The sequence below is a fragment of the Myotis yumanensis genome, unplaced genomic scaffold (assembly GCF_028538775.1).
Source record: "Myotis yumanensis isolate MYYU_CA2020_CCGP unplaced genomic scaffold, mMyoYum1.0.hap1 SCAF_16, whole genome shotgun sequence".
Taxonomy (NCBI): domain Eukaryota; kingdom Metazoa; phylum Chordata; class Mammalia; order Chiroptera; family Vespertilionidae; genus Myotis; species Myotis yumanensis.
In genome coordinates, this window is record NW_027223767.1 from 26,477,807 (window position 1) to 26,505,168 (window position 27,362).

Consider the following 27,362-nt stretch of genomic DNA (forward strand, 5'->3'; position numbering starts at 1 on the left):
TAATGAGCTGATCTTCTTGAGGATTATCTTGACAATTAATTTGTCATTCACTCAGCTGGGCTTGTAGAAGGCAGAAGAGACTGCAGGAACAAGTTAGGTTGAGAGATCTTCAGTTTTAGGGTGGGGGGTAGTTTTTATTTTGAGCAGACAGAGACGTTCTTTGGGTCTCTTGCAGCCTGGGTGCGGTGCCCTGGAGAGAGGAAATATGGTATGGGCTGATAATAGGCGTCTTGCCATGCAGATATTATTTCTAGAGAAGGCTTTCAAGTAATCGCTTCTTCCTGCATCAACTTTTTCAGGGGAGATGTTCGGACGCCTTTCTTTCCCTTTGTATTGAGTTGTCCAGGTTGGTGCATGTGGGACAATTAGAGTCGGAGTTGAAAGTGCAGAGGGAGCTCCTTCCTTAACTCCTGAGCACCCTGGGGGAGTAGCAGCCCTCTGGATGCCAGAAGAGGAAGCCTTTCATGGGCTCCTTGTTTTGCTCCAAAGACTTTGGAATTGATTGTTCAGTTCACTTTAACTTAGAAGCCTTGCCTTCACTTTGATATGGTGTAAAGGGGGGGCAATCCCAGGGGCTCCGTGCTGGACATATGCAGCAGCAGCTGTTACTCTGTGTGTTTTGGCTCACGCCCCCTGGTTTCCCACATCCACGGTCCTGCAGGTGCCTGCTGTGGGGAACGTCTGCCCCATCCGTTTAGTCCCTGGTGCTTGATCTACACCGTTTCCAGGCGACTTGGCCCTCCTCGGAGACAGACATCAATGGCAAAGATCAGAGTGGGCTGGCTTTTGAAGAGGTTTGGCGAACTCTGCTTTGCAAACCTGCTGAGAGATGTGGTGTTCCTTTCATGTTTCATTTCTGTCTGTGTCCAGAGGGCAAAGGGAGGATCTTCACGTGATGGGGGCTATTGATGTTGGTTGCAAATTCATTTCAGATTAATTTCTACTTTTTTTTTTTTGGTCCCAGGCCTCTAACAGCCACTGGAGTCCCTTGATCTTGACATTGCTCTAGCAAGGCTGCCAGGGAGCAAGGAGAATAATTTCTGTGCACTCCCAAACACAGGAACAAAGGAACAGTCCTCATTCATCAGGGGATTGTACTAAATGCTGTTCTGAGTTCTTGCCTTTGCATAATATTGGGTCCTGGTAGTGGTGTGAAGATTACCGGAGGGTACTAGTTATCTAGTTAAGCTTCTAGTGATCCCTCCTTATGCAACCATAATGCATTTCTTGACTCTCCACTGTATGCCAGAGACAGGGGGGGGGGGGGGGGGGGGGGGTTCCAATTATTTCCTATTCTTACAACAACCCTACGAGATAGTTGGTTGTCTTTGTCTTATAGATTAAAAAAACACAAAAAACCTGAAACTAAAATGTAACTAAATTCCATGTCAGGTCTGTGTATGTGAGAAGCCTTTGGTCTACTGAGTCTAAAGACTCTTCTCGCTCATACCAGTGGCCATAAGTGCGCCCAACTCAGCTGGCTTGTTTTACATTGAGTCTATGGGTGCTTTCAGGGTATAATGCAGAGCGGGGTCCTTTTGACAGAGAACAAAGGGCCCACAGAGCAGAAAATATTGTCATACCTGGACCGGTAAGGAAAAAGTTGGTTAGCACAACTGAGAGTGCCCAAGCCTTTATTTAGCAAATAGGACCGTTTTCTGCCTGCACGTTGCAGGTGTAGAACCCAGAATCTGGCATCGATCTGTCCGTCTCGCTTTTCACCCCCACTTTTCACTTCCCTTTATCTTGCACATATTTTTGTTACGATTTTGTGGAGAGTAGTGGCTTTTCCCTCGGAGTCTAAATGGCAGCTGGTAATGGTTTGATTTATTTATTTAGAGATTTCCTGTCAGAGCCTTGTAATAGATTATTTGAGGCTCTAAATGGTTTCGTGAAGCGTCAGTTTTTCAGCGAGTCTTTCTTGAGGGGAAAAAATATCAGATAATGTAACAGTGCGATGACTTAGCAAGCCCCGCCGCTTTCATTTTGAAAAGGGGAAACATTCCTGTGTTTTTGCGTGATGTTAGTAGACTATTACGTGGGCAAATTCCAGCCAAGGTGGATTTGAAGAAATATTACTGTCAGTGTTACACTCCTAGGGCTTACTTGGAGGTTTGCCTAGGAAGGAGGTCGGTTATAAGGTAGTAGTTTGCAAATGTCATTGTGTATAAGAAACACTTTTGATGCTTCTTTTTTTTTTTTTTTTTTTTTAAATATATTTTATTGATTTTTTTACAGAGAGGAAGGGAGAGAGATAGAGAGTTAGAAACATCGATGAGAGAGAAACACCGATCAGCTGCCTCCTGCACATCTCCTACTGGAGAAGTGCCCGCAACCCAGGTACATGCCCTTGACCGGAATCGAACCTGGGACCCTTTAGTCCGCAGGCCGACGCTCTATCCACTGAGCCAAACCGGTTTCGGCTGATGCTTCTTTTTTTTTTTTAAAAAAAAAGTAGATTCCCAGGCCCTCAGCCCCAGCTGTAGATGCTTCTGAGGCTCACAGGCAACAGCTGGTTCAGGGAGTGGAGCCCTGGCTCACTGCTGGGATTCTAGGTCATTCGAATAAAGATATTATCCAGCACTCCTTTTAAAATTCTGGTTCCATTTATCTTGGACTGTGTTGCTGTAGCTGTGAGTTTTAAATGTTTATTTAAGTAAAACAATCATGGGAAAATCACATTGCTGTACATGTTGAACTACTTTCTATCACTATCTCTAAGAATGACATATTTTCTGTTGTATGTTGTGCTTTGTGGCTACAGAATTCCTCATCCTGCACATCTCATTTTATTTTATTTCTTTCCTTTGTATTGAATTTATTGGGGTGACTCTGGCTAACAAAATTATACAGGTTTCAAGTGCACAATTCTACAACACATCATCTGTGCACTGTATTATGTGTTCATCACCCCAAGTTGAGTCTCCATCCATCGCCATTTATCTCCCTTTTATTCTCCCCTACCTCCCTCATCCTCCTCATTTTATTTAAATGTCAGCTCTTGAAACAGACGTGTCAAGTAGTATAGTTTTCATTTATCAAATGAGAAAATCGAGATTAAAAAAACAAGTGATGTCCCCACCAACAGTACAGCTAATAAGCAGTCCATCTAAAAGTCCCATATTCTGCTTCTAATTTCAAGTCCTGTGTTCCATGCAGTGCACCAATTTGTCCTCATGACACCTGTTTTGATTTTTAGAGGAAAATATAATCACTTATAACTCACGGTGTTCTCATAGGAAGGATGAGCTATCCATAATTAAATATTTGGTAATCTCCCGTCGGTGACTCGAGGTGGAGGGAGGTGGTCACAGGTGTATACAGATTGGTGAGTCAGTTGTCTTTATAGAACATTCCTAAGCATGGAAGAAGAAAGCTCTCTCCTCTCTTTGACAGAAACTTTACAAGACGGGTCGGGAGATGCAGGAGCGAATCATGGACCTGCTCGTGGTGGTGGAGAATGAAGATGTAACTATTGAGCTCATTCAAGTGAATGAGGATCTGAATAATGCCATCCTTGGCTATGAGAGGTGAGCAGACGGTGCAGTCTCTTCAACCCTCCTCCAAGTCTGGTTTCACCATCAGTTACTCAGCGTTCTTATTAGAGGGCCTACAAGGTGAACACTCAGGAAGATCAAGAACAGGTTCAGAACAAGGCCGCCTTCCTCCCAAGATAGGGATCTTGGTCCTGGCCTTCTGGGAGCCTGTGATATGGCCTGCGAGAATGAGCAGTGCTGGGCTCTCGAATAGATGAGTGCTATAAACAAAGTCTCAGGGAATGTGAAGTTGACCTTGAGTTTGAGATGGAGAAGAATATGGGAAGGGAAGGGAAGAGAAGGGAAGGGAAAGGAAGGGAAGGGAAGGGAAGGGAAGGGAAGGGAAGGGAAGGGAAGGGAAGGGAAGGGAAGGAAGGAGGGGAATATCTTATGTGGAGAAAATAGTCTGTGAAAAACCAGAGCAGCCAATGAGGAAATTTTTTATGTGAATGTATAAAAATAGTTGTGCAAATAAGGAAATGGAACTTTGTTGCTCAAGGCTGGACCTGTGAAGGGTGTTCATACTCAGCACACACTAGCCTATAAGAAGCCAATGGCAGAAGTCGATGGGAGAAAAATCACGTGTTTTAGAAAGGGAAAAATCCTTAAAACCAAGTGCATGGTTCAATGAACTGGAAACTTTTCAACTTTAAAGTGTTTAGGTTCACAGAGTTGATGTGTCATAGAATTAATTCCATGTTTCTAAAGCCACTCTTAGCTTGCAAAGTATTTCCACATTCATCCACCTGTATTATCTACTGACATCTTGCCCCTGAGGAAAACTTTCTGATGAAGTGGTTGAAATAAGGATCAGGAAGTCATATCCATGGTCATATGGCTATTTGATAATAATGCTGGTAGTTGAACCTTGTGCTTCTACCTTCAACTTTTACTCTTTTTTCAAAACCATTACTTTGTTTGTTTATTTATTTAACTATTCCTCCCTTACCCCCAGTGTATGAACAGTATAAAATTTTAAAATGTTATAAAAGCTCAGTATTGTTAGTAGGTATCAAATGTCTTATAAAAATGAAGGTAGTGAAAATATGAATGTATTAAAATCTTCAATGGAAAATTATAATGGCAAAATTGGAAACACCTTAAGTATTTTGGAATAATAAGAAAAGTTAAATATCTTTTTCATAAGATAAAATATGCAGCCACTAAAAATTAAACTTCTGAATAACTAAAGAAATGCTTGCAAAGTAATTGAATTAGGATAGAGAAATATGTAAAGTATAATTTCAATTAAGTTTGAAATAGATTAGCCTCCAGAAAAATATACGGAGGAAATACATCGTAATGTTAAGGACAGTTTCTAGGTGATAGAAATGATTAGGGACCATTTCTAGGGGATGGAATTTTATTATTTTTAATACTTTTCCATATTCTTGCTGTTTTCTCAAAGGCATCATTCATTACCTCTATAAACTGAAAAAGTGATTGAAGTACTTTACTGGGAATTGAGTGGTGATGAAGCTCGTTGTCTTTGTTCCTAAATATTTGCATATTAATAATCTGAATTTGCATATTCCCATTTTCTCCACATAAGATATTCCCCCGTCTTCCCTTCCCATATTGTAGCATTTTCTTATCCATTTTCTTTTCAATATTTCCATGTTGCTAATTCAAACAGGTTTACTCGAAACCAACAAAGGATTTTGGAGCAAAATAATCAGAGAGAAGACACCAATGTAAGTGAATAGAAATGTTATAAAATACACAATTGAACAGTTTACAAATTGTATAGTATGGAGCAAGGCTTATGTTAAAATAACTCTTAAAAAAGAGGAGACTCATTCCTTAATGATTGGGGTGGTTTTGGTGGTTAGAGTACTTGCCTCAATAACTTGATGTCATCAAGTTATTAATAAGAAGTCATTAAAAGATGCTCTAATTAAGCAGGAACCCATGTAGAGGGTGAGATGTGATTGGTACTCATGTTGTCTATGGAATGGAGAATTCTCCCTCAAGATGCATCCAAATAGGATCTTCTTTTCTCCAAAGGAAAGCTTCTGGGGATAAAGCCTAAGTAATAAATGACCTGCCAAAGTTTTTCCAAATTATGTTTGTGTTTGCTTTGTTTTCAGGCTGCCACGGAACCTTCTGCCCCGTCCTGTGATCTTCTTGACCTAAGCCCCAACACTCCGAATCATAGGGCTACTCTGGAAGAGGTCAACGCCATGAATGCTCAGCTTTCACACTTAAGTAAGCAAGCATGCAGGTCTTTTTGGCCAGCAGAAGAGCTTAAGGTGAAACAGATCTCCTTGGTTTCATGATTAAATGCAACCAGAGAAGGACTGGCATCAGTTTGAATAGCCAGGACTATATCAGGAGATGTAATTATTTCTTGGCCAATGGGTGTTGGGTCATGCCCAGCACAGGAAAGGGATGTGACTGGGGGAGGAGGTCCTTGAAACTCATCCCACTGGCTTAGAATCTCCTGGAATCCCATGGCCTGCTTTGTAAAGATTGTTCAGTTCCATGGCCTGTACTTAAGTCTCCTCTGAACCCACACACTATTGTCTTTGGGTTTCTCTACCATACTACAGCATCAGATAAGGGAGTATTTGATGTAGAGAAATTCAGGAATTGTGAGGCCTTATCCACATAGTAGCGAAATGTAGAGGAGGAAACACAGGCTTTTGAGTCAGAGGAGAGTCCAAGTTGAAATCCCAGTTCTGCCACCTCTTAGTCACCTAACCTCTGAGACTTCCCTATCTTATCAAGTCAAAACAATGGTTATTTTAATGGGTTTCTGTGAAGGTAAAGGAATGATGTTTATAAAATGAAATGTTGGCTTGGGGTTACCTATCATATCTATCTTATTTGTTACGTCCTACTATTCTATCAAAAAATCTGGGTAAATTACAAAATAAGGATAATGAGAAATGCTGATGTCCAGAAGTTTTTGCCAAACTGAAATCAGTTTGTTTTTCTATATTAGGAGGTTTTTCCAGAATATTTGGCATCACTGAATTTGTGGTTTTCCTGTAACTTCCTTCATTTCTGAAATGTTGACTGCTTGCTTAGTAGACCAGTGGGATGTGCGGAGTGTATTTCATTAAAGAGTTTTCTTACATTTTTATCAGGCATTTTCCGGGGGCACAGGGGGGATAGTTATTCTCTTTGGGGTGTCTCACTTAAGATGGGAAGTTAAGAATTTGGGGAGGTCAGGGTAGAACTCTGTATATACAATAGATTTTTTACTTTGGAAGTTGGCAGAACAAGACATGCCAAATCTCATCCATTCCTGATCAACTTGGGATGTGAGAAAACCCAGCACAATAACATGTGTTACCTTCTCAACAACCTCTCCTTGTGACGGGGAATTTCTCTCTTCCCAGTTACTTTAAACAAGGCTCTTTAATTTCTGTTTGAGGAAATTCCATAATTTTATGGTGACAGAAATCTCTCTCTCTCTCCTCTTACCGCCCCCCCCCCCCACCCCCCGCATCCCCCATGGAAAAGCCAACAGAAAAGTTACCGACAAAATGTTTCAAGCCAAACAACAAGTCCATTTTGTGTCCTAGGTTTCAGCTCTCCAACTCCTGTGATAATGAACAGCTTGCAGCCCAGTCCTCGCCCACAAATGGATCTGCTAGCCTCGGAAAACACGGACACAGCCACGTAAGTATGTCCGTCATACTCCAGAACCAACACCTCCTCTTTCTGACTCCTCATATTCCAGAAAGCATGACACAGTAGGAAAACCAGAGACTTGGGAATCAGACAGACCTGAGTCAGGATCTCAGCATGCTGCTTCCTACTAGCTCTGTGACTTTGGATAAGATACTTACCCAGCGTGAGCCTTCCGTTTCTTCAAAGAATACTTCCTAGGATCTTACAAAGATTCTGTGAGATGCTGTATGTTACCTCCTAATATAGCATTTGGTAGGTAATAAGCCTTCTATGAGTTGTCTCTGTATCTGTTCGTTTTAACGTAGTAACAGGAAGTAGAGGAAAAACAATGATAAAGGAAGGAGAAGGGACATGAGGTTCAGAATCGTGAAGAGTAATGGCCAGGCCAGTAACCAAGGACTTGCTATGTGCCAGGCGCTTTGCTGAGCTGTTTTTGTTCATTTCATTTAATCCTTGCAAAAGTTCTTGGGTCAATGCTGTGACCATTATTCTCATTTTATGGGAGGAAAGACTGAAACTTAGGGAATAGAACTTGTCCCAGTTCATATAGATATTGAGTAGCAGTTCTAGCTAATAGCTGCTTATTTTACTCTGTGATCTCATGGGTCTTCTTATGCATGAAGATCACTTGGGTGGCTCTGGCCACCAGACATTCTGACTCAGCAGCAGAGGCAAAACAAACCATCCTAAAGTCTTATGGTCTTGAGATTTTTCCACCCCTCTGTGTTTGCAGTATAATGTGTTCATCACAGAACACATGAGTGCTGAAATTATTCATAGCAGAAAGGATCAAAACAGTGATGAAGGGGCAAAGTCATAGGTCCTATTTATAGCCCACTTACCATCAGGCAACAGGCTAAGAAGAATAAGAAATGCCTATTAATTTCTTAGAAGTGCTCCCTAAAAGCCTGAGGTAGGTACCCCATCACTCTCATGTTACAAAAGAAGAAAAGAAGGTTACCCAACTAGTGCATACGTGGGATTCAAATTCAAAAGGGTCTGATTTGAGTGCCTGCTCTCTGTTTTCTTTCTGCGCTTCAATTTTTTTATTGCCTTTATGATAAAATTGACACCCAACCCTTTTTAGTGTACAGTTCTAGGAATTTTAACATATATACAGATCCATGTAACCATCACCAAAATAACTCCCTTATGTCGCAGTTCTTGAAAAGATTGTGTAAAATTAGTGTTTGCTTCATGTATTTTGAAGCTCTGTTATTAAAGGCATATGCATTTAGGATTGTTATACTTTCTTGGTGAATTGACCCTTTTATCATTATGTAATGTCCCCCTTTGTCCCTTGTAATTTTCTTTGCCCTGATGTCTACTTTGGTATTAATACGGCCATTCTAGCTTTCTCTCAATTGGTGTTTGCTTGCATCGTATATCTTGTTCCATCTTTGTTCTTTTAACTATACCCAAATATTTGAAGTGAGTTTACTGTAGATAGCAAATAGTTGTGTCATGCATTTTCATGTATTCTCGTAATTCCTGTCTTTAATTGGTATGGTTAGACCATTTCCATTCAATGTAATTATATGTTTGGAGTAAGATCTATGATGGTGTAATGTTTTTTCTGTGTTCCTTTATCCCCCCTCTGTTTCGTGCATACTTTGAATTATTTGAATATTTTTTTCAGCATTCCACTTTACCTATTGTGATTTTGACTGTATCTTTGTATAGTTTCTATATGGGGGCAGGAACTGATTACTCTAGGGATTGCACTATACATTACTTTTAAGTCTACTTAGAAACAGTATTTGGCCATTTCAAGTGAAATGTGGAAGCCTTATCACCATATAGATTACATTTAAATTATAGTTATCATAGATATTACATATGTATACATTGGAGATAAAAAACTATCACTAGACAATATTATAATTTTGCTTGCAACCCACAAATACAGGGTGTCCCAAAAAATGTATATACACTTTGAATCATTATTAACTCCAATGGGTTAAATCTGAAAAGAAAGAAACATCAAATGAACTGTCAGCTGTTAGTGTGTATACATTTTTTAGTGAAATATACACCCTGTATATTTCAAAAAACTCAAGAAGAGACAAATAGTCTATTATATTTATGCAATATTTACCATCTCTGTTGCTCCTTTATTTTCTCCCAGGATAATTTCCCTTCTCTCTGTAGAATTTCCTTTAGCCATTCTTTTAGAGCAGGTTTATCAGAAGCGAAAATCTTAGTGTTACTTCACTTGAGTATGTCTTATTGCATATTTGTAACTGAAGGATATTTTGACTGGATATAGAATTCTGGGTTAACAGTTCATTTTTCTCCCAGCAGTTTTTAAACATTGTTCTACTGTCTTATGGCCTAAATGATTTCTAATGAGAAACCTACATTCATTCAAATTGTTGTCCTTTATAGATACTGTGTTTTCTCTGACTATGCTTTCAAGAATTTTTTTTTTCTAATTTTGAACAGTTTGATTATGATGTATCTAGGCCTGGATTTTAGTTTATGCTGTTTTGGATTTACTGAGTGTATTACTTTCCTGTGGCTACCATTAGAAAAAATGACCACAAACTCAGTGGTTTAAAACCACAGGAACTTATTTTCTCATAGCTCTGGAGGCTGAAAGTCTAAGATTCAGCAGGACCACACACCCCACGGGGCTGCATTCTTTGGCATGTCACTACATCACTCCATTTTCTGCCTCCACCTTCACATTGCCGTTTTCTCTAAAAGTCCCACTGCTTGTCTCTTTCAAGCTCACTTGTCATTGGATTCAAGACCCATTTAAATAACACAGGATGATATTGTCATCTCAAAATCTTTAACTTAAATACATCTGCAAAGACCCTTTTCAAAATAAGGTAACATTCTTAGGTTCCAGGAATTAGGACAAGGTCATATGTTTTTGGGGAGCCATCATTCACTTGACTCTACTGAACTTCTTTTTTTAAAAAAATATATTTTATTGATTTTCCACAGAGAGGAAGGGAGAGGGATAGAGAGTTAGAAACATCGATGAGAGAGAAACATCAATCAGCTGCCTCCTGCACACCTCCCACTGGGGATGTGCCCACAACCAAGGTACATGCCCTTGACCGGAATCGAACCCGGGACCCTTCAGTCTGCAGGCCAGCGCTCTATACACTGAGCCAAACCAGTTAGGGCATCTGCTGAACTTCTTGAATCTGTGAGTTTATGTCTATCAACAAAATTGTGAAGTCTTCAGCCCTTATTATTTGAAATACTTCAAATGTTTTTTCAACATTACACATTTTCTGCTGTCCTTCTGGGACTCTTGTTGACACCAATCTTAGACCTGTTGTCATTGTCTCATAGAACCCTAGGGTCTGTTCATTGCTTTTCTCACTTTTATTTTTTTTCCTGTTTTTTAGATTGGATAATTTCTATAGATCTATGTTCAAGTTCACTGATTATTTCCTCTGTCATCCCTATATGTTGTTGAGCTCGTTCCATAGTTATTGTTAAATTTCAGTTACTGTATTTTTCAATTCTAAAATTACCCTTCGACTCCTCATATCTTGTGTTTCTTTGCTGAGGTTTCTATGTTTCTTTTTTTTTTCCCAAGAGTGCAGTTTCTTGTTGAAGCATTTGTAGTAAGAGCTGCTTTAAAATCTTAATTTCAGCACCTGTGTCCTTATGTTATCAACTTCTGTCGATCTGGCTTTTCTCTTGCCACTTGAAATGTTTCCAGTTCTTCAAATGCCTAGTAAGTTTGGGTTGTATATTGGACTTTTTTAATGTTATGAGATCCTTGCTCTTATTTAAATCCTAGTGAGAATGTGGATACTTTGATATTAGTAGACAGCCTTGCTAGTTTCATGCCACTGTTTAACCTGCCCTCTGTATGCTGTGGCTCCCACGCGGCTAAGCTTTGCAGCGCTGTTCAGCTCTGTCTCACCTGTGCCTCACTCAGTGGTCAGTCTGAGATCTGGACGGCAGGCTGTGTCCAGTCCTCATTACCTTTGGCATCCTGACTGGGAACAGATCCACAGAGTTACAGACCAGAGGAGAGGGCGAGCCCAGGATTTCACAAACAACTTTGAGTTTGTTTCTCCGAATTTGTCCCTCTTTGTGGTTTCTTTGATAACTTTATCTTTCCAGGACTCCCTTTTTGGCTCTGCAGTCAGAAACTGGAGGTTTACTGTGCCATGCACTTCCTTCAGTGTTAGTGTGTCTGGGACTGAATGGCAGGACAGAGGGGAAAAAAAGAAACAAGGGAGGTTCCCCCCATCCTGTTGGGATCACAGCTCTACCTGTTGGAGAGGAAGGTTCCCCTCACTCAGGGTTTTAAACCCCTACAGGTCCCTGTTACCCATGATGTCACTGCAGCCAACTTGGGATTGCCTAGGGTTAGGTGTGTGAGAACAGAGAGGAGAGAGGCGGGGGATGGGGGGGGGGGGGGGATTTCTAACCCTGAGCATACTACTCCTTAGCTAGAATTAGAGGGCTTCTTTTAGAGCTCTTGTCTGTCCTCACGGCCCCCTGCTGGGTTGTAGGCTACATTGCATTCAGGCTAGGGAACACCAGAGGAGAAAAAATGGTAAGTTTGCCAGTGATACTCAAATTCTTGTCTTCTTTCCAAGTCAGCCTTTAGCTATTTACTTTTCAGTCCTCAAATATTTGCTCCATGCATTCGTTCTGTCCAGGTTTTCTAGCTGCATTTAGTGGGAGAGACAAGGCCAGTGTGATTACTCCACCTGACCCAGAGCCAGCGCCCTCCCCTGTTCCTTCCTAACCTCTACTCTGCATCACCTCTCCACCTTCAGGAAATGGTGGTGTGGGAGCTACTCTGATGGAAAGACTGAAGGCCCTGTTTTCACAGTGTACTGTGCGTGCACCAGTGTCTTGGGGCTCCCACTGCCAAGGGACAGTGCTGTCTTTACTCTTTGGCAATTGGGCATCATGACCTGGTGGGCACTGAAAGCAGTTGGAATTGTTTTGTAAAATTAGTGCTTTTGTACAGTCTGAAGGTACATTTTACGTTTCATTTTTAGACCAGGAAGGTCATCTTACTTTCTGCATTTGTGTTCTCACTGTAGGGTAATCATGCTGTGTTATCACACTATCCTAGGTTTGCCCAAAGGACCAGCCAAAACCCCGACTCAAGTCATACATACGAGAGTGTAAGTAATGAAACCCTTTCCTGGCAGTGCACCTAGTCCGATTGTCATGGCCAAAAGAGAACTGCTGGTCATAAATTTTAATGTTTTTCTCAATGTCTCTTTGAATTTATAATGTATTGATGTAGGCTTTGTTAGGACTTTTCCTTATTGTCTTAATCTTTTTTTCTTTTGATTTTTTAAAGTTTCAGTTGACTTACAGTATTATATTAGTTTCAGGTGTACAGCATAGTGATTAGACATTTATTTAACTTACAAGGTGATCACTCTGATAAGTCCAGTACCCATCTGACACCATACATAATTATTACAATATTATTGACCATAGTCCCTATGCTGTACTAGCACTTCACATCCCTATGGCTGTTTTTATAACTGGCAACTTATATTTCTTAATCCCTTCCGCTTTTTCACCCATCTCCCCAGGCCCTCCTTCCATCTGGCAACTATCAAAAAAGTTCTCTGTATCTATGCGTTTGTTTCTGTTTTGTTTGTCCGTTATTTAGATTCCACATGTCACTTTATGCCTTTCTATAGCGTCAAGATATTTTAGTTCCTGTTTGAGATTGTATATTTAGTAAAACCACTAAATCTGGATTGAGGTAAACAGAGTATGGCGAAAGTAGGTTTACAGTTGTAAGTGAAAGTTTTTATTCTTATGTTATTATTTATTATTTTCCATACCAACAACTGTAAACCTACTTTTGACCCACCCTGTATATTCCTTTTATTTTTTTAAAGCAACATGTTTCTTCAGCCTTTTACATGGGAAATGAGGTATAATGGCATGAAGACAGACAGAAAAGCAGTAAATTTTATAAGTGGTTATTACTTAAAAAACTAAAGTAGTAGTTCAGAATTACTAATTCCTATCCAGTTAAGAACATACGGTTCTTGGAATAGTGCCCCTTGGAAGCCTCAGAATCTAATTTTAAAAAAGGGAAACTTATTGTAGAATGTTGATTTGAATATGCACTGTGTTCTCTTCAGCTTCCAGTATATCAAAATTCAGTGTTACTACAGCCGGTGAGTCTACACACCGTTCCAGCCTCACCGTCAAACCAGACACTGCCAGCCTTGCCCGCCAACCACCCAGGTACTCAGGACCCTATTATTTGCACTAACAAGGGAAAACTGAATGTGAGTCTGCAAGAGATGTATTGGTAATTGAAAAATAAAAGAGGCAAAATGAGAGGAGTTTGTTTGCATTTTTAACTTCCATGAAGTAATTCAGGGTAAATACCATTCTGACATGAGGAAATTATAAAAGTGTTTGGGTTGTGCTGAATATTGTATTTTGAGCACTGAGGGTAAATGAACCGTTAGCTGAAGTTTGAAATCCTTTTGTTGTATAGATTTGTTGCCATGGGAGTAGTATTAGAATGGCTGTGTATTTGTTTCCGTTGTCAGTCTTTGTTAGGATCTTATGTTTGAAGTCTAAATCATAAGAATACTAATTGTGCGTATTCCCTTGAAAAGCACAATGTGTGTTTACTGCCTTTTTTTTTTCTTGCCTAAAGCGATGACAAAGAATGATCTCCAGCTACCCAATTACTACGAGGTAATGGAGTTTGATCCCTTAGCTCCTGCTGTCACGACAGAGTAAGTCATTTTCAGAATGATTAATTTATTTTTTGTCTCGGTTCCCTTTGGTAGCAGAGCTAACAGGGCTTGCTTATATATTTAACTTTGCTTAGATCTTGGCACAAATTGATGACCTTATTAAAAATGACTTATGAGGTTTTATGGGAGCTGTTGCTCTTAATGGTCTTACCGTTCTCGGCCTTGTGACTGAAAAATAAAAAAGCTTGGGTTGCACATTAAGAAGTAACCGGAACCATCATGTGCATTAATGGATTCCTCGTGGATGGCTTGGCAGAAACTTGGGTTTTCTCCTGATTGAGAAGGGCACTAGTCACTGATTAATGACATAGCAACACCACACTGATGGGATATTTTAGCTGTGCTTTGACTCCTAATCCTCCCCAAAACTCATATAAGAACTTGGTGTTAGTCTTCACTACGTATGACAACAGTGTGCTTAAAATGAATTAATAAAGCATTAGTAAAAATTACTTAACTTGCCCTAACCAGTTTGGCTCAGTGGATAGAGCGTCGGCCTGGGGACTGAAAGGTCCCAGGTTCAATTCCGGTCAAGGGCATGTACCTTGGTTGCGAGCACATCTCCAGTAGGAGGTGTGCAGGAGGCAGCTGATTGATGTTTCTCTCTCATCGATGTTTCTAACTCTCTATCCCTCGCCCTTCCTCTCTGTAAGAAATCAATAAAATATATTTTAAAAAATTATTTAACTTGAAATCCTTAAGGCACCATTATTTTTTGATATCCTATAGGTCAAGTGTATAAAAATATTTCTGGGATGGTAGGCTCATTAGAGCTTTAGTATATTTTGATTGACTGAAGATTAACCCCCAAATTGTTAAAAATGGTCAAAGTATGTTTATAGAAATCATTGTTCAGAAACTGGCAGCCTGCACGCTGTATCTTTGCCTACAGCTGTGCAGAATATACAATATGCATTTAAAAATTAATAGCCAACAGTTAAAACACTGGGATATTTCAAAAAATATCTGGACCTATGGATTTAGATGCCAGGCCTACATTTTCACATGCTAGCAATAGGTTGGGGTTACAGAGTGGCTGTCTCCTTAAGAATAGGTGGGTTCTGCAGTCCACTAGGCCCCTTGGCCTGGCCCCCTGCATCCACTCATTTGACCTGCCTGGCATGTGGAGATATTTGAGGGAACACCTGGTACAAAGACCCCAAGGAGAGAGGTTTGGTACATTCAAGGACACAGAAAAGCCAAAGCTAAGAGCAAAGAGAGCAACAGGGAACCTGTTATTAGATGTGGAAATTGCAATTTGGAAACCAAAAAGGGAGTGCACCACTGTGATGAACTTCAGTGAGAGGACAAGTAAGATGAGGACTGACAACTAGATAATGGATTAGTGCTCGCTTCGGCAGCACATATACTAAAATTGGAACGATAATGGATTAAATAACTGGAAATCATTGATTTTAAAAAATGTTATTAATTTCAGAGAGAGGGAGAGGGAGATAGAGATAGAAACATCAATGGGAGAATCATCGACCAGCTGCCTCCTGCATGCCCCCTACTGCAACACCATGTGCCCTGACCGGCAATCAAACTGTGACCTCCTGGTTCATGGGTCAAGGCTCAACCACTGAGCCACATCGGCCAGGCTCATTGGTGATTTTAGTAAAAGCCATTTTGGTAGATGGATGGGGACAAAAGGCAAATTTCAGTGCATTAATAAGTAAGAGATGGAGTAGCGACAGGAAGTGCAGACACCAGAAACTTAAACACAAAGGGATGCTGGGAAATGGTTTGGAAGCCAGAGGGTTACTGAGGTGATCACCAAGTAGACACAGGGTTGGGGGCTATATTGTTGATGCTGGAGCATCTGTGAATGCTGAGGGGTAGGATCCAGTAGGCAGGGAGAGGTTAAAGATTCGGTTGGGGAAGGGAAATAACTAAAGGAGGTAAGTGTTTGAGAAGCCAGGGCTCGAAAGGATCCCAAAAGGAAATGATGATGCAGATGAAAACAGACTTGAAGATTCAGTGATGGGAAGATGAGGAAGTATCCATATCAAGGCATTTGATTTATTAAGAAGTGGGGTTTCTGACTCAGAGTGAGAGGAGGGAGATAAGAGACTTGAGAGTGAAGGAGGTTGAAATAGTTTTGTGGAAAATGAAGACAACACTTATTGGGGAAACTTTTAAAAATATCTGGACCATGCTAGGGCTTTGTGATATTGATGACCAAGACTTCAGTGATTTTTAGATTTTTCTTCAGCCATGTACTAGTATATGAATGATATATTTTCTAGCCACAGACATATAAGACATATATAAAGAGTTGAATGAAGACTGTCATAGAAAAATTATTATATATTATATATATTATATATAAAGTACAAAGATGACATTTAAGCTAAAGGTGGCTCAGGAGCTTGGACTGTATTAACACAGGTTATATAAACTAAAGTTAATATATTTTATAAAATGTTTTAAAACGAGGAAAAGCTGAACAATTTTTCTTTTAAAAAGCACAAGCAAACTGTCCAAATTTTAGCCATATTTTTCATTAAATCACAATTAAAGTGAATTGACTATACAATACACATATCGTTAAGATGCAGAGGAGCCAAAACTGGTTTGGCTCAGTGGATGGAGCGTCGGCTTGTGGACTGAGGGGTCCCAGGTTCGATTCCGGTCGGGGCATGTGCCTGGGTTGCGGGCACATCCCCAGTGGGAGATGTGCAGGAGGCGGCTGATCGATGTTTCTCTCTCATCGATGTTTCTGGCTCTCTGTCTCTCTCCCTTCCTCTCTGTGGAAGGTCAATGGAATATATTAAAAAAAAAAAAAAGATGCAGAGGAACTGCACCATTAGGATCTAAGAAAGCTACAATGTAAGATTCAGGGCAGATATTTTTGTTTTTATTCACTTAAACAGCCTGAATGGCTAAGGGAACCAGATTTTTAGTTCAGGTTAAAAGCCAAAATAGTACTTTGAAAGTGATATGTAACCCTTTTGCCACAATGGCTTGTTTGTTTCAGAGCTATTTATGAAGAAATTGATGTTCATCACCGCAAAGGCACTCAAAATCATAGTGACTGTTAAGGTAAAGACTTCAACTTACACACCCTTCATTCCACATTCTATAGGATTTCAGTGTAGTTATCACTTTTTCTAGTTAGTATTTATGTTTTGTAAGGGCCATCTGACACTTTAATGAGTGAAATATTAATATACAAGTTCCTTCAAATCACTCAATCGAATGAACTATTTGTTCCCCAATGAAATACGTTCTTTGTGACCTTGTTAACTAAAAATAATAAATCTTGGGAATGCAGAAATTCATCTGTGTATAAAAATATTAATGTTAACAAAAACAGATGATCAATAAGAACTTTTTAGCACTAGAATCAGACATCTGTCTTATATGTGCAATTGACACCTGTTAACTGGGACAGATAGAAACCATCCATTGTTAATCCAGATAGGTCTGGATGATTTTTATTTGCTGGACTAGTCATCCCACTTATTTATTAATGAATGCATGGCCACTAATAACCTATTAACCTTATTTATTCCCCTTGCACACACCCCCAATGGAAATAGTACATTCCCACCTTTCCTCTACTAGTGTGTGGCCCTCTAGTTATCAAGGAATGGGGAAAGAGAAGGAAAGGATGGGGATGGTTGACTATTTTCTGTTTATTCTAGGTGAAAAGGAAAGACCAGCTCACTAGCTGCATTAGGGGTAACAACTCCAAGAGGTAGACTGTCCAGCTGTGAGGCCCAGAAGACAAGATCTACCAACACTTTAAAACCAGGGTGGAACACTTCTCCTTGGCAACAGTGAAATTTAAATAGAAGAGTAACAGTTCAAGTTTTATCTAAAAAAAACTTGCTTTTAACATTTTTCACTTAAAACTCCAACAGAAGAAAAAATTCATTGTACTGGGGCCAATCAGGTTAATTGGAGCATCTTATGTTTCTCAGGCGTTCCTACATTTAGAAAGCATCACATGGCGGTGATGAGAGTAGATGGATATTATTTTATTACAAAATGATTCTGAATACATGTAAGCACAAAATCTAAGAAACTAAATATAGTATTCAGGAGAATAGTGAGTGCCTTCATTTAACTAAAGCCGAATATGTGCACTTTTTTATAAATAATATTCTTGTTTAGAATTATGAATTGTAAAAACCTTAATATTGTAGTTCCTATTTCATGTATCCTGAAGAGGTCACAGGATGCTACATCAAGTTGCCTTTAAATACAATTCTTTATAATACTAAATATTCTCTCTCTCTTTTTTTTATTGCAATTTAAATTTTTTTTGAAACAACGACCACTGGAAAATATTCAGAATAAATTATACATTCATTTATATCATAAATTACAATGACAAATAAATTACTATTAAAACAATTTAATACATCTTTTTTTACAGTTTGTTCATTGCAGAACTTATGTGAGTAATCTTCACATTTCCCACACTTACATTTTAACATTCAGGGACTTGGAGCTATCACAAGAAATACTAGAAGTCTAGTAGATATTTGCATTTCATTTCAATTTCATGATACCAAAACTTCAAAGTAATTATTCAGTACTCTGAATGTAAACCGCCCAAAATCTTAAAGGAAAAACAGTCCCATCTGAAATCAGAATGTAATCTTTGGGCAAACTGTTAGGGCTTAGTGATTCCCCTTCCATTTGGAGCTTTTCAAATAGTAACCAAGTGTTTTAGAAATATAGTCAGAAGTTCTGACCTAGATCTTGAGACAATACTGGGCATAAAAAAAAAAAGTACTACTACAGGTATGTAATGCTAGTAATTTGGAAGGGACCATGCCTACATATTTAAGAAACAAAGCAGTTTCTTTTATTACTACTTAGCAAAGTACGGCTTTGAACAGTCATACATTCTAAATAGGCAAGTGGATTTCTTATAATAAAAAGCTGAACCTCTTCTCTCAATTTTAAGTAGGGTAAATTAGTTGGGGGGAAGTACATAATATTTAAAATAGAAAGCATAAAAAAGAATAGAATACATTATTGTAGAATGTTTCTCTTCTGAGAAGACAAGATACATGATTTTTCAAAAATCACAAATTTGAATCATAAGATATTGACTTCAATTATAGCCTGGAACTGGCAACTGGTGGCCCTCCTTTGCTTCAAAAAAAGTATAAGAAAGAGTGATGAGATCAACATTCACCATTCTTGGATCTTCAGCAAATTCAGGATCAATGTAGAAAAACACTGGCATATCTACTTCCTCTTGTGGATTAAGCCTTTGTTCTTCAAAACAGAAGCACTAGAAGTTATAGAAAGGTATCAGTTTATTAATATTTCTATTCTATTATCTAGAGTAAAAACTAATGGTGCATTTATTGGCTTTAATAAGCATACTGTTAAACATAATCTTTAAATTCTGTGATAGGGTAACAGCATCTTTTCATCTTAGATTGAGTTCTGCTTTAAGGACCTAGAATCAACAAATTCTTCTAATCTTAAAAGCAGATTTCCATTTAGTTTGGCTCTAAACCTCTACAGAGCTGTTATAAGCAATGAAAAAAAAGTAGTTTGAAGTTTAGAAGAAATGAGTTTTCAGAAATCAATACCCACTAAAATACTGCATTAAATTTAGTGCTAAATAGTTTTTTTATACTTTTATCATATTCTATAGTTTGCATTTAGTTGTACCTGTATTTTATTGAAATACTGTCCAGCTTCAAATGGTACAACATTGTACGTAGAAATTCCGATTACTGGTTTGTCAGTAGGATTCTTAGCTTTATAAAACGCCAGTGCAGTCTCTCCAGGCACTACCTGTTTTTTAAAATAAAACATATTCATTATCAATACTTTAAGCCTCACACAGCTCCTTCTTTTCCTACTAAATCAGTCACATTATTTTTCCTATCCATCAGACCATAATACCTAAACTAAGAGCCAGCAAAATAGTGAATACTACCCATGAACACCTGATTTCCAAATTTTACTTGTATATATCAGTGAAGAACCAATGCTCTAATATGCATACTTAGTTATGGAGTCTGTCAACATTTTGAAATTAAATGTAGATGAGTGTTTCCAAAATTGTGAAACAGTTTTAAGTTTCACTGAATTTTTACACTGAAAAAAGTAATCTTTTAATACTTACAGGTATTTCTTTGATCACTTACATATATTTCTGTTTGCTGAGGTCTAAAGTTCCACTGGAGACTTGCATGCACATCTGCATTAAAGGTAACTTTAATGATGCGATCCTTAACAGGCACCATGTTTTCAATCTGGTCTGATGAATGACCTGCTGCTACTGATCCCCCAAGTCCAGTAGTCTAGAAAAAGAAGTGTAATATGTTACGTATTACTTTTAGGTGCTGACGATCTATTGGACAAAATCATAATTTTAAAAACCATTTAACTTTAATAACACAATAGGAGCCAAGTTTATGTACTATCACTGACCATTTCCTATGAATGTGTCAAATGATTTAACCACTTGGCGGGGGGGGGGGGGGGCGGTCAAAGGCCTAAATTTATTTAAGTCGTATTTTCTCAGTAATCACTCGGTTATGTGGCATGGTCAAAAATGAGTCATTTGGAAGACAGACGACTCTTCACTGATAATACAGCTCAGAATATTTAGCTTTTCAATAAGCATACTTTCCTTTATTCCTAGTATTTCATATCAACTATTATTAATAGAAATAAAATTTACCCACAATCCTGTCATTTTAGTAAAACTATTTAAATAATTCAATTTTCCTATCTGGTCCTTTTTCATATTATTAACTTTTACAGCACAGATTCACTTTAGCTTCACTCTGTAATCTGCTTTTCTCAAGCACAAGTATTTTCCCATGTTGGTAAATGTTTTTGTAACTTTTGTAATTTTTGTGTAGTATAGCTTTTACAGATATCAGAGAACTTGATCTCTTTGGCCACTGAATGAACTAATCATAAGACATCAGAATAATCTGTGTATGACACTTCTTCCCTATCTTTCTTGCCATTATTTCCTTTATCATCAAAAATGCTTTAAAAAAATATTCTTACTTCCAGGCTCATCATTCTTCTGATGCTTGAGGTTGCCAGAATTCTGGTCTCCGGATAATTAATCTGTTACTATACTAGGAAAAAAATACCAAATTTGAGGCTAGGGGAAGACTCCCAGCAAAATATAGTATTACTAACTCCCGCTTGTTACACCAGTCAGCTAGCTTCACTTGACTGCCATGCAAATTACATTATAACCCTAAAAGATGCATCAGAGGGCAAGCCTTTATCTTTGTGTAATATATAAGTATATGCTTCTGCCCAAGAAGGCTATAATGCTTACGTTTTAACATATGACTCCTTTTCCTGAAGAATTCGAAATCACTTGAATATAGATTCCTTCAGGCACTATTTCTGACTGGCAGTCTTTAAATTTTTGTCTGATGATTAGAAAAAATAGAAAAGGGCACTGAGAAGAAAATATGGCCTGGTCTCCAGTCTAGTTCTGCCACTAACTGAATCCAAGAACTCAATAAATCTTACTTTCTCTGGGCACATGTTGCAGACTCAGAAAATGAGCTCACTGTATTAAGTGGTTTATATAAGCCCTTATTTTTGCCTCTAAAGTTCTGAGTCCAAAAGTGAAAGAGATACTCTGTTGGAAATGTCACTATTTAACATCCGACTGTGATTTAAATTTAGGATAAATCACAACTGCTTTTACTTTTCTGCCCTGTGCTTGCACACATGCACACAAAATACTGCCATTCATTTCAGTTTGGGCCAGGATTTCTCACCCTTGGCACTAATGACGTTTGGGGTTGGATAATTCTTTTTTTGGTGGTGAGGTGGGGTGTGTTTCTGTCCTGTTAGACGTTTAGCAGCATCCCTAACCTCTACCCACCAGATACTAACTAGTAGCACCCTCCTGCCATTGCTAAATATTCCCTAAGGAATAAAATCAACTTGGTCTGTGGTGGTCCATACTTGCTGTTTTGGGATTCAGGCTGGCTCTCGGCTGGCCTCTGCTGGAAACTAATTCACATTCTACACTCATCCTCCACAAATCAAGCGATTGCACTTTCCCACATGAATGCTGATATCAGGAGGCTAAAAAGTCCCTTTGGCTTCTGTCTCGGTCATCACACAAAATAAAGGTTAAGTTCACCTCTGTAAGCTCAGGGGAAATTAGCCTGGTATGAACAGTGGAAAAGGTTCTGAGCAATCTTTAAAATATTACTAATGCCTGACCCCCACTCCAACACATTCTGATTTAACTGGTTTGGGATGTCACTGATCTGTCAGTTTTTTAAAAAGCTCCCTGGTTACTCCAATGCCGGAGTAACAGAAATGACTACTTTTAAGAACTATGGAGACCATATATGGTTCTCAAACATTAGTTTGCATCAAAACCAGCTAGAGGACTTATTCAAATACTGACGCCCAGGCTCCTGACTGAGTAGGTCAGGAGTTGGGCACAAGAATCTGCACTCAAGTTCCAAGGTGATGCTGATCCTGCCGGTCCCGAGGACCACACAGAGAACGAGCTAGATGCTGAACACAGAGCCCAGGATAAGCACGTTAGTTACAAATGAACGGGGATGGGGCCCTCAGAGGCCTAACTCCGGTCTCTTTTGATGGATAAAAAGCTACTCCCGGTGTAAGCACAAGTAACAGGCGGACTCCCATCTCCAGAGTGAACCTGCGCTCATCAACCGTGTGGCTCAGCGAGTTAATGTGCTAACATGCACTACATTTTTTAAAGCGGGCACGTGCGCCAGCAGCCGGAGGATAAAGCAGGTGGCTGGATTCCGGAGTGCAGGCTGCGGACTTTCCGGGCGAGCTCAGAGATGAACGAATTTCACTCTGCAGCAGGATCACTATATTTGCAGCTCCGCCGCGAACTTCCTTGGTGACCTTGGCCCAGTCACCGCTTTGAGCCCGTTTCCTCTCTGGGCGATCATCTCGGACGTCCCAACAGGACACCGCCCAGCGGGGTGGGCAGCGGCGGCCCCTACCTGGCAATAGAGCCGATAAAGAGGCACGGCGGCATAGGACGCCCCCAGCATGCCCACGGCGGCCGCGGCCATGTACGTGAGGACCGTCTTGTTTCGCTGCCGCCATTCCTCCTCCTGCGCGCGCGCGTGCGGATTCGTGCTCTTCGGCCGCCGGGCCGGCTGCACGGCCAGGTCTCGGGCCAGGTTCAGGCGCCTCCATGTTCCGAGCAGCCTCAGCCCCCTCTCAGCACCTCCCGTCCCACTCCTCTCCGGCCTGAGGCACTGTTCCACCCTCTCCGCGACGCTGGTCGGGGACCCAAGGGGGCGCCAGCGCCAGCCGCAGAAAGCGACGCGCCGCCATCCCGAGCGCCAGAGCCCTCCCATAGCGTCCGAAAAGGACGTCCGCCGGTCACGCACGAGGGAAGATCTCGCGAGGCCTGCTCTGTCTCGCGATACCAGAGTGGAGCCCGCCGCTGCCTTGGCTACCAGGCTGCTGGGGAGGCTACGCCCGGAGTCGCGCTACGGAGGCCGGGTTGCCAGGTTACGGGTAAGTTCGCGTTTTGCTTTAGGACTGTTCCTCCCACTTGGTTTCGCTCCGACTTATCTAACTTTTAGGAAAACGCCTTACGCTCCTCCGCGTGCACCCGTCCTCACTCGGGGTGGTGTCCCCGGCCTTCCTAAACGGTATCAGTCTTTGTCTCGACCGAGTGGCCCCCCACGGCCGCTGTCCCGCGGTCCTTTTACCTGGAGTTCTCTGGCCGCCCGCCTGCTCCTTGCCGCGCGGGCCCCGGCGCTGGGGTCACCTGTCCTGGGAAGCCTTCCTGGGGTGACGAACCACAGCCCCTGGAGCAATCACGTCATTTTCTCAGCCCCAGGGAATGGGGGTCCCCTGCCCCGACGCCCCCGAACTACTTGCCCAGCGACATCACCGCTGGTGGAGCCGGAGGGACGCGGTCCCTCCGAAGTTGGTGTAGAGTGGCCAGGATGCGAGGGTCATTGAAGGAAGGCCGGGAGGAAACGGGGATGTTCACCTCGGGAAATAGATGTTCGGGATGCGATAGCTTCTTCCGTTATCCCACCGGACGGAGTAGACAGCAGAGCCGGTGTTGCTGGAACGGAAGCATCTCTAGAAACTATGTAAAGTCGCGGTGAAGAGCTCAGGTTCAGGTTAGGTCCAGATTCATCCCTGGGTCTGCACGTCGGCCTGGTGTCCTGGGGCCAGTTATTGGGCCCCAGACTTCGTGACCTTTTAGGAATCGTAATAGTGAGATTATGCGTGTAAAGTGATTTGCACAGTACCTGAGACATAGTGAAAAATTAGTAAATGTCAGGCTTCCTTTCTAATGACCAGAGCTGCCTGAGGAATGATTTTCAGTAATTTACTTACTTATTTCACTGTTCTCGTGGGCCAGACCCTGTTCAACCTACGAGGGCTACAATTATAGAGAAAGTCAGGATCACTTCTGTTACAGTCTTTTCTTCTGATGACTCAGGAGATGATCAATAACATACATAAATAAGAGAATTTCACATAACAATCTGTACAATGAAGACAACGGAATAAGATAATAATGTAATTTTTATTATTTTTTCTTTCAAAGGTAAACATTTTATTTTTTAGGAACTTCGTGCAACACATTTTCAAAGAGCCACATAAGAAAGCAAAAATGTTACCCTCCCCTCATCCTGGAAATAAATTAGAAGGGCGTACAATTTCTTTTTAAATCATGACTCTTGGGAGTTTAGCACCAGCATACAAAATAAACAGAAAAGGAGGTGGGGGCATTTACTATATTTCAGATTTCTTTGGTTGGGGTTCTTCCCAGGTGGTATTAATATTTCTTCTTTTGATTCATGTTACCAAAACAGTAAAAACCAGGAAAAATACATATAAACTTAGTGGTTGCTGAGATTGGGGAGGTTGCTCTCTTGTCTTCTGTGCAGGCATTCCTGGAAAAATTTCTGGAAAAATCGGCTGACATTCCCTTTTTATATTTGTTTTGTAAAGAATAATCGTGCCAGGCCAGTGTGCCTCAATGGTTGGGCATCACCTTATGAACCAGGAGGTCGAGGTTCAATTCTAGTCAGGGCACATGCCCAGGTTACAGGCTCCATCCCCAGTAGGCAACTGACCTGTGATTCTCTCTCATCGTTGATGTTTCTATCTCTTACTCCCTCTCTCTCCCTCTCTGAAATCAATTAAAAAAAATTTTTTTTTTAAAAAGCCAATAAAATCCAAGCACCCTTTGACTCTTTTCTACTCTGGCACAAAAATCTCAAAATTATGTGATTCTACAAATTTGTTTTGTTTTATGAGAATGTTTGAAAATCTTTTCATCTGTATCTCCCTTAGTTCTTATACCAGATTGTCAGCTCTTTCGGGACATATCTGTCATATTTTAAATTTCTTACCGTGTAGACTCAAGCCCCATGCACATGTTAATGTCACTGAAAGCAAGAGTACATTCCCTCCAGCATCCTCTAGGCAACCTTTTCATGTAGCAACAGGTAGCAGTACATATAAATGTCAGTCATAGTGTCTTTGTCTCGGGTTCTATTATTTTATTTTGTTTTGTAATTGCAACTGAAACTATTCCTTTCCAGGGTACAATAATCTTGATAGCAATAAAGTCTTGTTGGCTGCAATTCTCGTGAGTCTGAGTCTGCTTGTGATAATGCATAAATAATTATGATAATGAATGCTACATAATGGATTCTGCCTGGAATGGAATGGGAGCACCTCAGGGCAAGACTAGTACAACCTTGTTCTGCAGGTAGTAGAGGTGTTGATTACAAACGGACTTAAAATATAAGGGGCTGGACTGAGATTTCAGACTTGGCACCTTTAATTTGTAATGTCATTGCTCAGCCGTAAATGATTAATCCTTGTGAACCCTTTCTAGCTAGTTATCTAGTTAGATATTAGATATGATCATGTCTAATTTTACATAGTAAGTAAAATAGGTTATTTTTATATAAATCATTTTGGGGGTGGGGACTGAGAAATGGTGAAGGTTGAGAAGAAAGAAAAAAGAAATTTTGAGTCACACAATGTTTTCCTATTGTGTGTTACTGCTTTTCAGACTTTCTGAAGACTTACAGATTATAAAGATGTGCTATTTTTAAAATTTGGTTTCTAATTACTTTTTGGCATTTTAATGGCTAATATAAATTCAGGAAATTGCAAGTTAAACCTTAGTATGTTAGTCACTGAGCTGTATTTTGTAACTGTCTATCTAATAAAGTTACTGGGTTCATTTGGCAATGTGAAATACCTAACAATTAATCTGGCATTACAAACAACTGTTTATTGGCAGCTGTATATTAGAAGATTTTTCCTGTACTTAAAGGAGGAAGAGTAATGCATTTGAATAAATAGTAAGAAGTAGTGAATTCCAGTTTGCTTGAGACGAGGCTGAATATTCACTGTTTCCCAATAAATTAAAGCACACTCATGGCATGAAGCTGCCTTAGTAAGTCTTGATATCCTGGTTTCTTATTCTTGGCATCTTCCTTTAAGTCACATGTTTCAGGGGCTACTCCATGTAAAAGGCTTCAGGGGCTACGTTTATATGATTGATAGATAAGATGAAATGAAAACAGAAATCATTCACCAGTAACTTTTATCAAGATCAGTGCCAGCTTCAAGGTTGTATGCCCATGCAGTTGCACAAGGACCTGCTTTTAAAAGGGCCGCTGGCTCAGTTGGGCCTTGTATTTGGTTTAATGCTCTGCTGTCATGATCTTGAAATAATTTGTTTAACAGGGACTTGCATTTTTATTTTGTCCTGGCCCCAGGATACATATTATATTCCAAATGAACCAACTGACTGACGTTCTGACGTCTGCTAAAGCGCAGTCAACCTAAAAGTAAGAGATAAGGGAAAAGGCCAATTCAGGTCTCCTGAGAATAGCCAGGTTGCATGAAATAAGATCAAGCAAAAATCCAAACTCCTTTCCACAACCCATTAGACCCTAGTTCATCTCGACCCTGCCTACTTTTCTAACTTTATCTCCGATCTATCTCTGTCTGCATTCACCAGGCTCCATCCACACTCCTCTTTTTATAAAAATGTATTTTTATTGATTTCAGAGAGGAAGGGAGAAGGAGAGAGAGATGGAAACATCAATGATGTGAGAGAATTATTGATCAGTTGCCTCCTGCACTCCCCACACCCGGAATCAAGTTTGTAACCCAGGCATGTGCCCTGATGGGGAATCGAACCAGGACCTCCTGATTCACAGGTCGATGCTCCACCAGTGAGCCACACCTCCTTCTATGCTGTAAATGTCCCAAATTTATTTTGCTGCCTTGAGGCCTTTTCTCTGCCTGGAGTACTTTGTCCCTCAGTTTTTCTTCTGGCTGATCTATTATTCGAATCTTGACTGAGACACCACTACCTGACCTAAATTAGCACTCCTCTTCCAGCCAAATTTGATTATACTATCTTTTGGTATCTGAAAGTTAGTTTATTTTGCTGTTTCCTTCTGTTTTTTAATAT

General features: G+C 40.2%; 3 protein-coding genes across 3 annotated transcripts in view; 2 read left to right on the forward strand and 1 right to left on the reverse strand.

Annotated features, from left to right (window-relative positions):
* TOM1L1 (target of myb1 like 1 membrane trafficking protein) overlaps nt 1-18,283 on the forward strand; it is a 39,642-nt gene extending 21,359 nt beyond the window's left edge. The window contains exons 8-16 of the mRNA XM_070394071.1: nt 3,397-3,530; nt 5,173-5,230; nt 5,627-5,744; nt 7,070-7,166; nt 12,247-12,298; nt 13,286-13,391; nt 13,816-13,897; nt 16,899-16,963; nt 17,569-18,283. Of these exons, the coding sequence (XP_070250172.1) occupies nt 3,397-3,530; nt 5,173-5,230; nt 5,627-5,744; nt 7,070-7,166; nt 12,247-12,298; nt 13,286-13,391; nt 13,816-13,897; nt 16,899-16,962 (711 nt within the window). The 3' untranslated portion in view covers nt 16,963; nt 17,569-18,283. The remainder of the gene's footprint in view (nt 1-3,396; nt 3,531-5,172; nt 5,231-5,626; nt 5,745-7,069; nt 7,167-12,246; nt 12,299-13,285; nt 13,392-13,815; nt 13,898-16,898; nt 16,964-17,568) is intronic.
* Nucleotides 18,269-23,254, reverse strand: COX11 (cytochrome c oxidase copper chaperone COX11). Its single transcript, XM_070394075.1, has 4 exons — nt 22,882-23,254; nt 20,047-20,202; nt 19,565-19,690; nt 18,269-19,175 (listed from the first exon to the last, which is right to left on the reverse strand). The coding sequence occupies exons 1-4, from the start codon at nt 23,242-23,244 to the stop codon at nt 18,993-18,995; spliced, it is 828 nt and encodes a 275-aa protein (XP_070250176.1). The 5' UTR covers nt 23,245-23,254; the 3' UTR covers nt 18,269-18,992.
* A 75-nt stretch (nt 23,255-23,329) lies between these two features.
* STXBP4 (syntaxin binding protein 4) overlaps nt 23,330-27,362 on the forward strand; it is a 120,713-nt gene continuing 116,680 nt past the window's right edge. The window contains exon 1 of the mRNA XM_070394070.1: nt 23,330-23,407. The gene's annotated coding sequence lies outside the window, so the exon portion shown is untranslated. The remainder of the gene's footprint in view (nt 23,408-27,362) is intronic.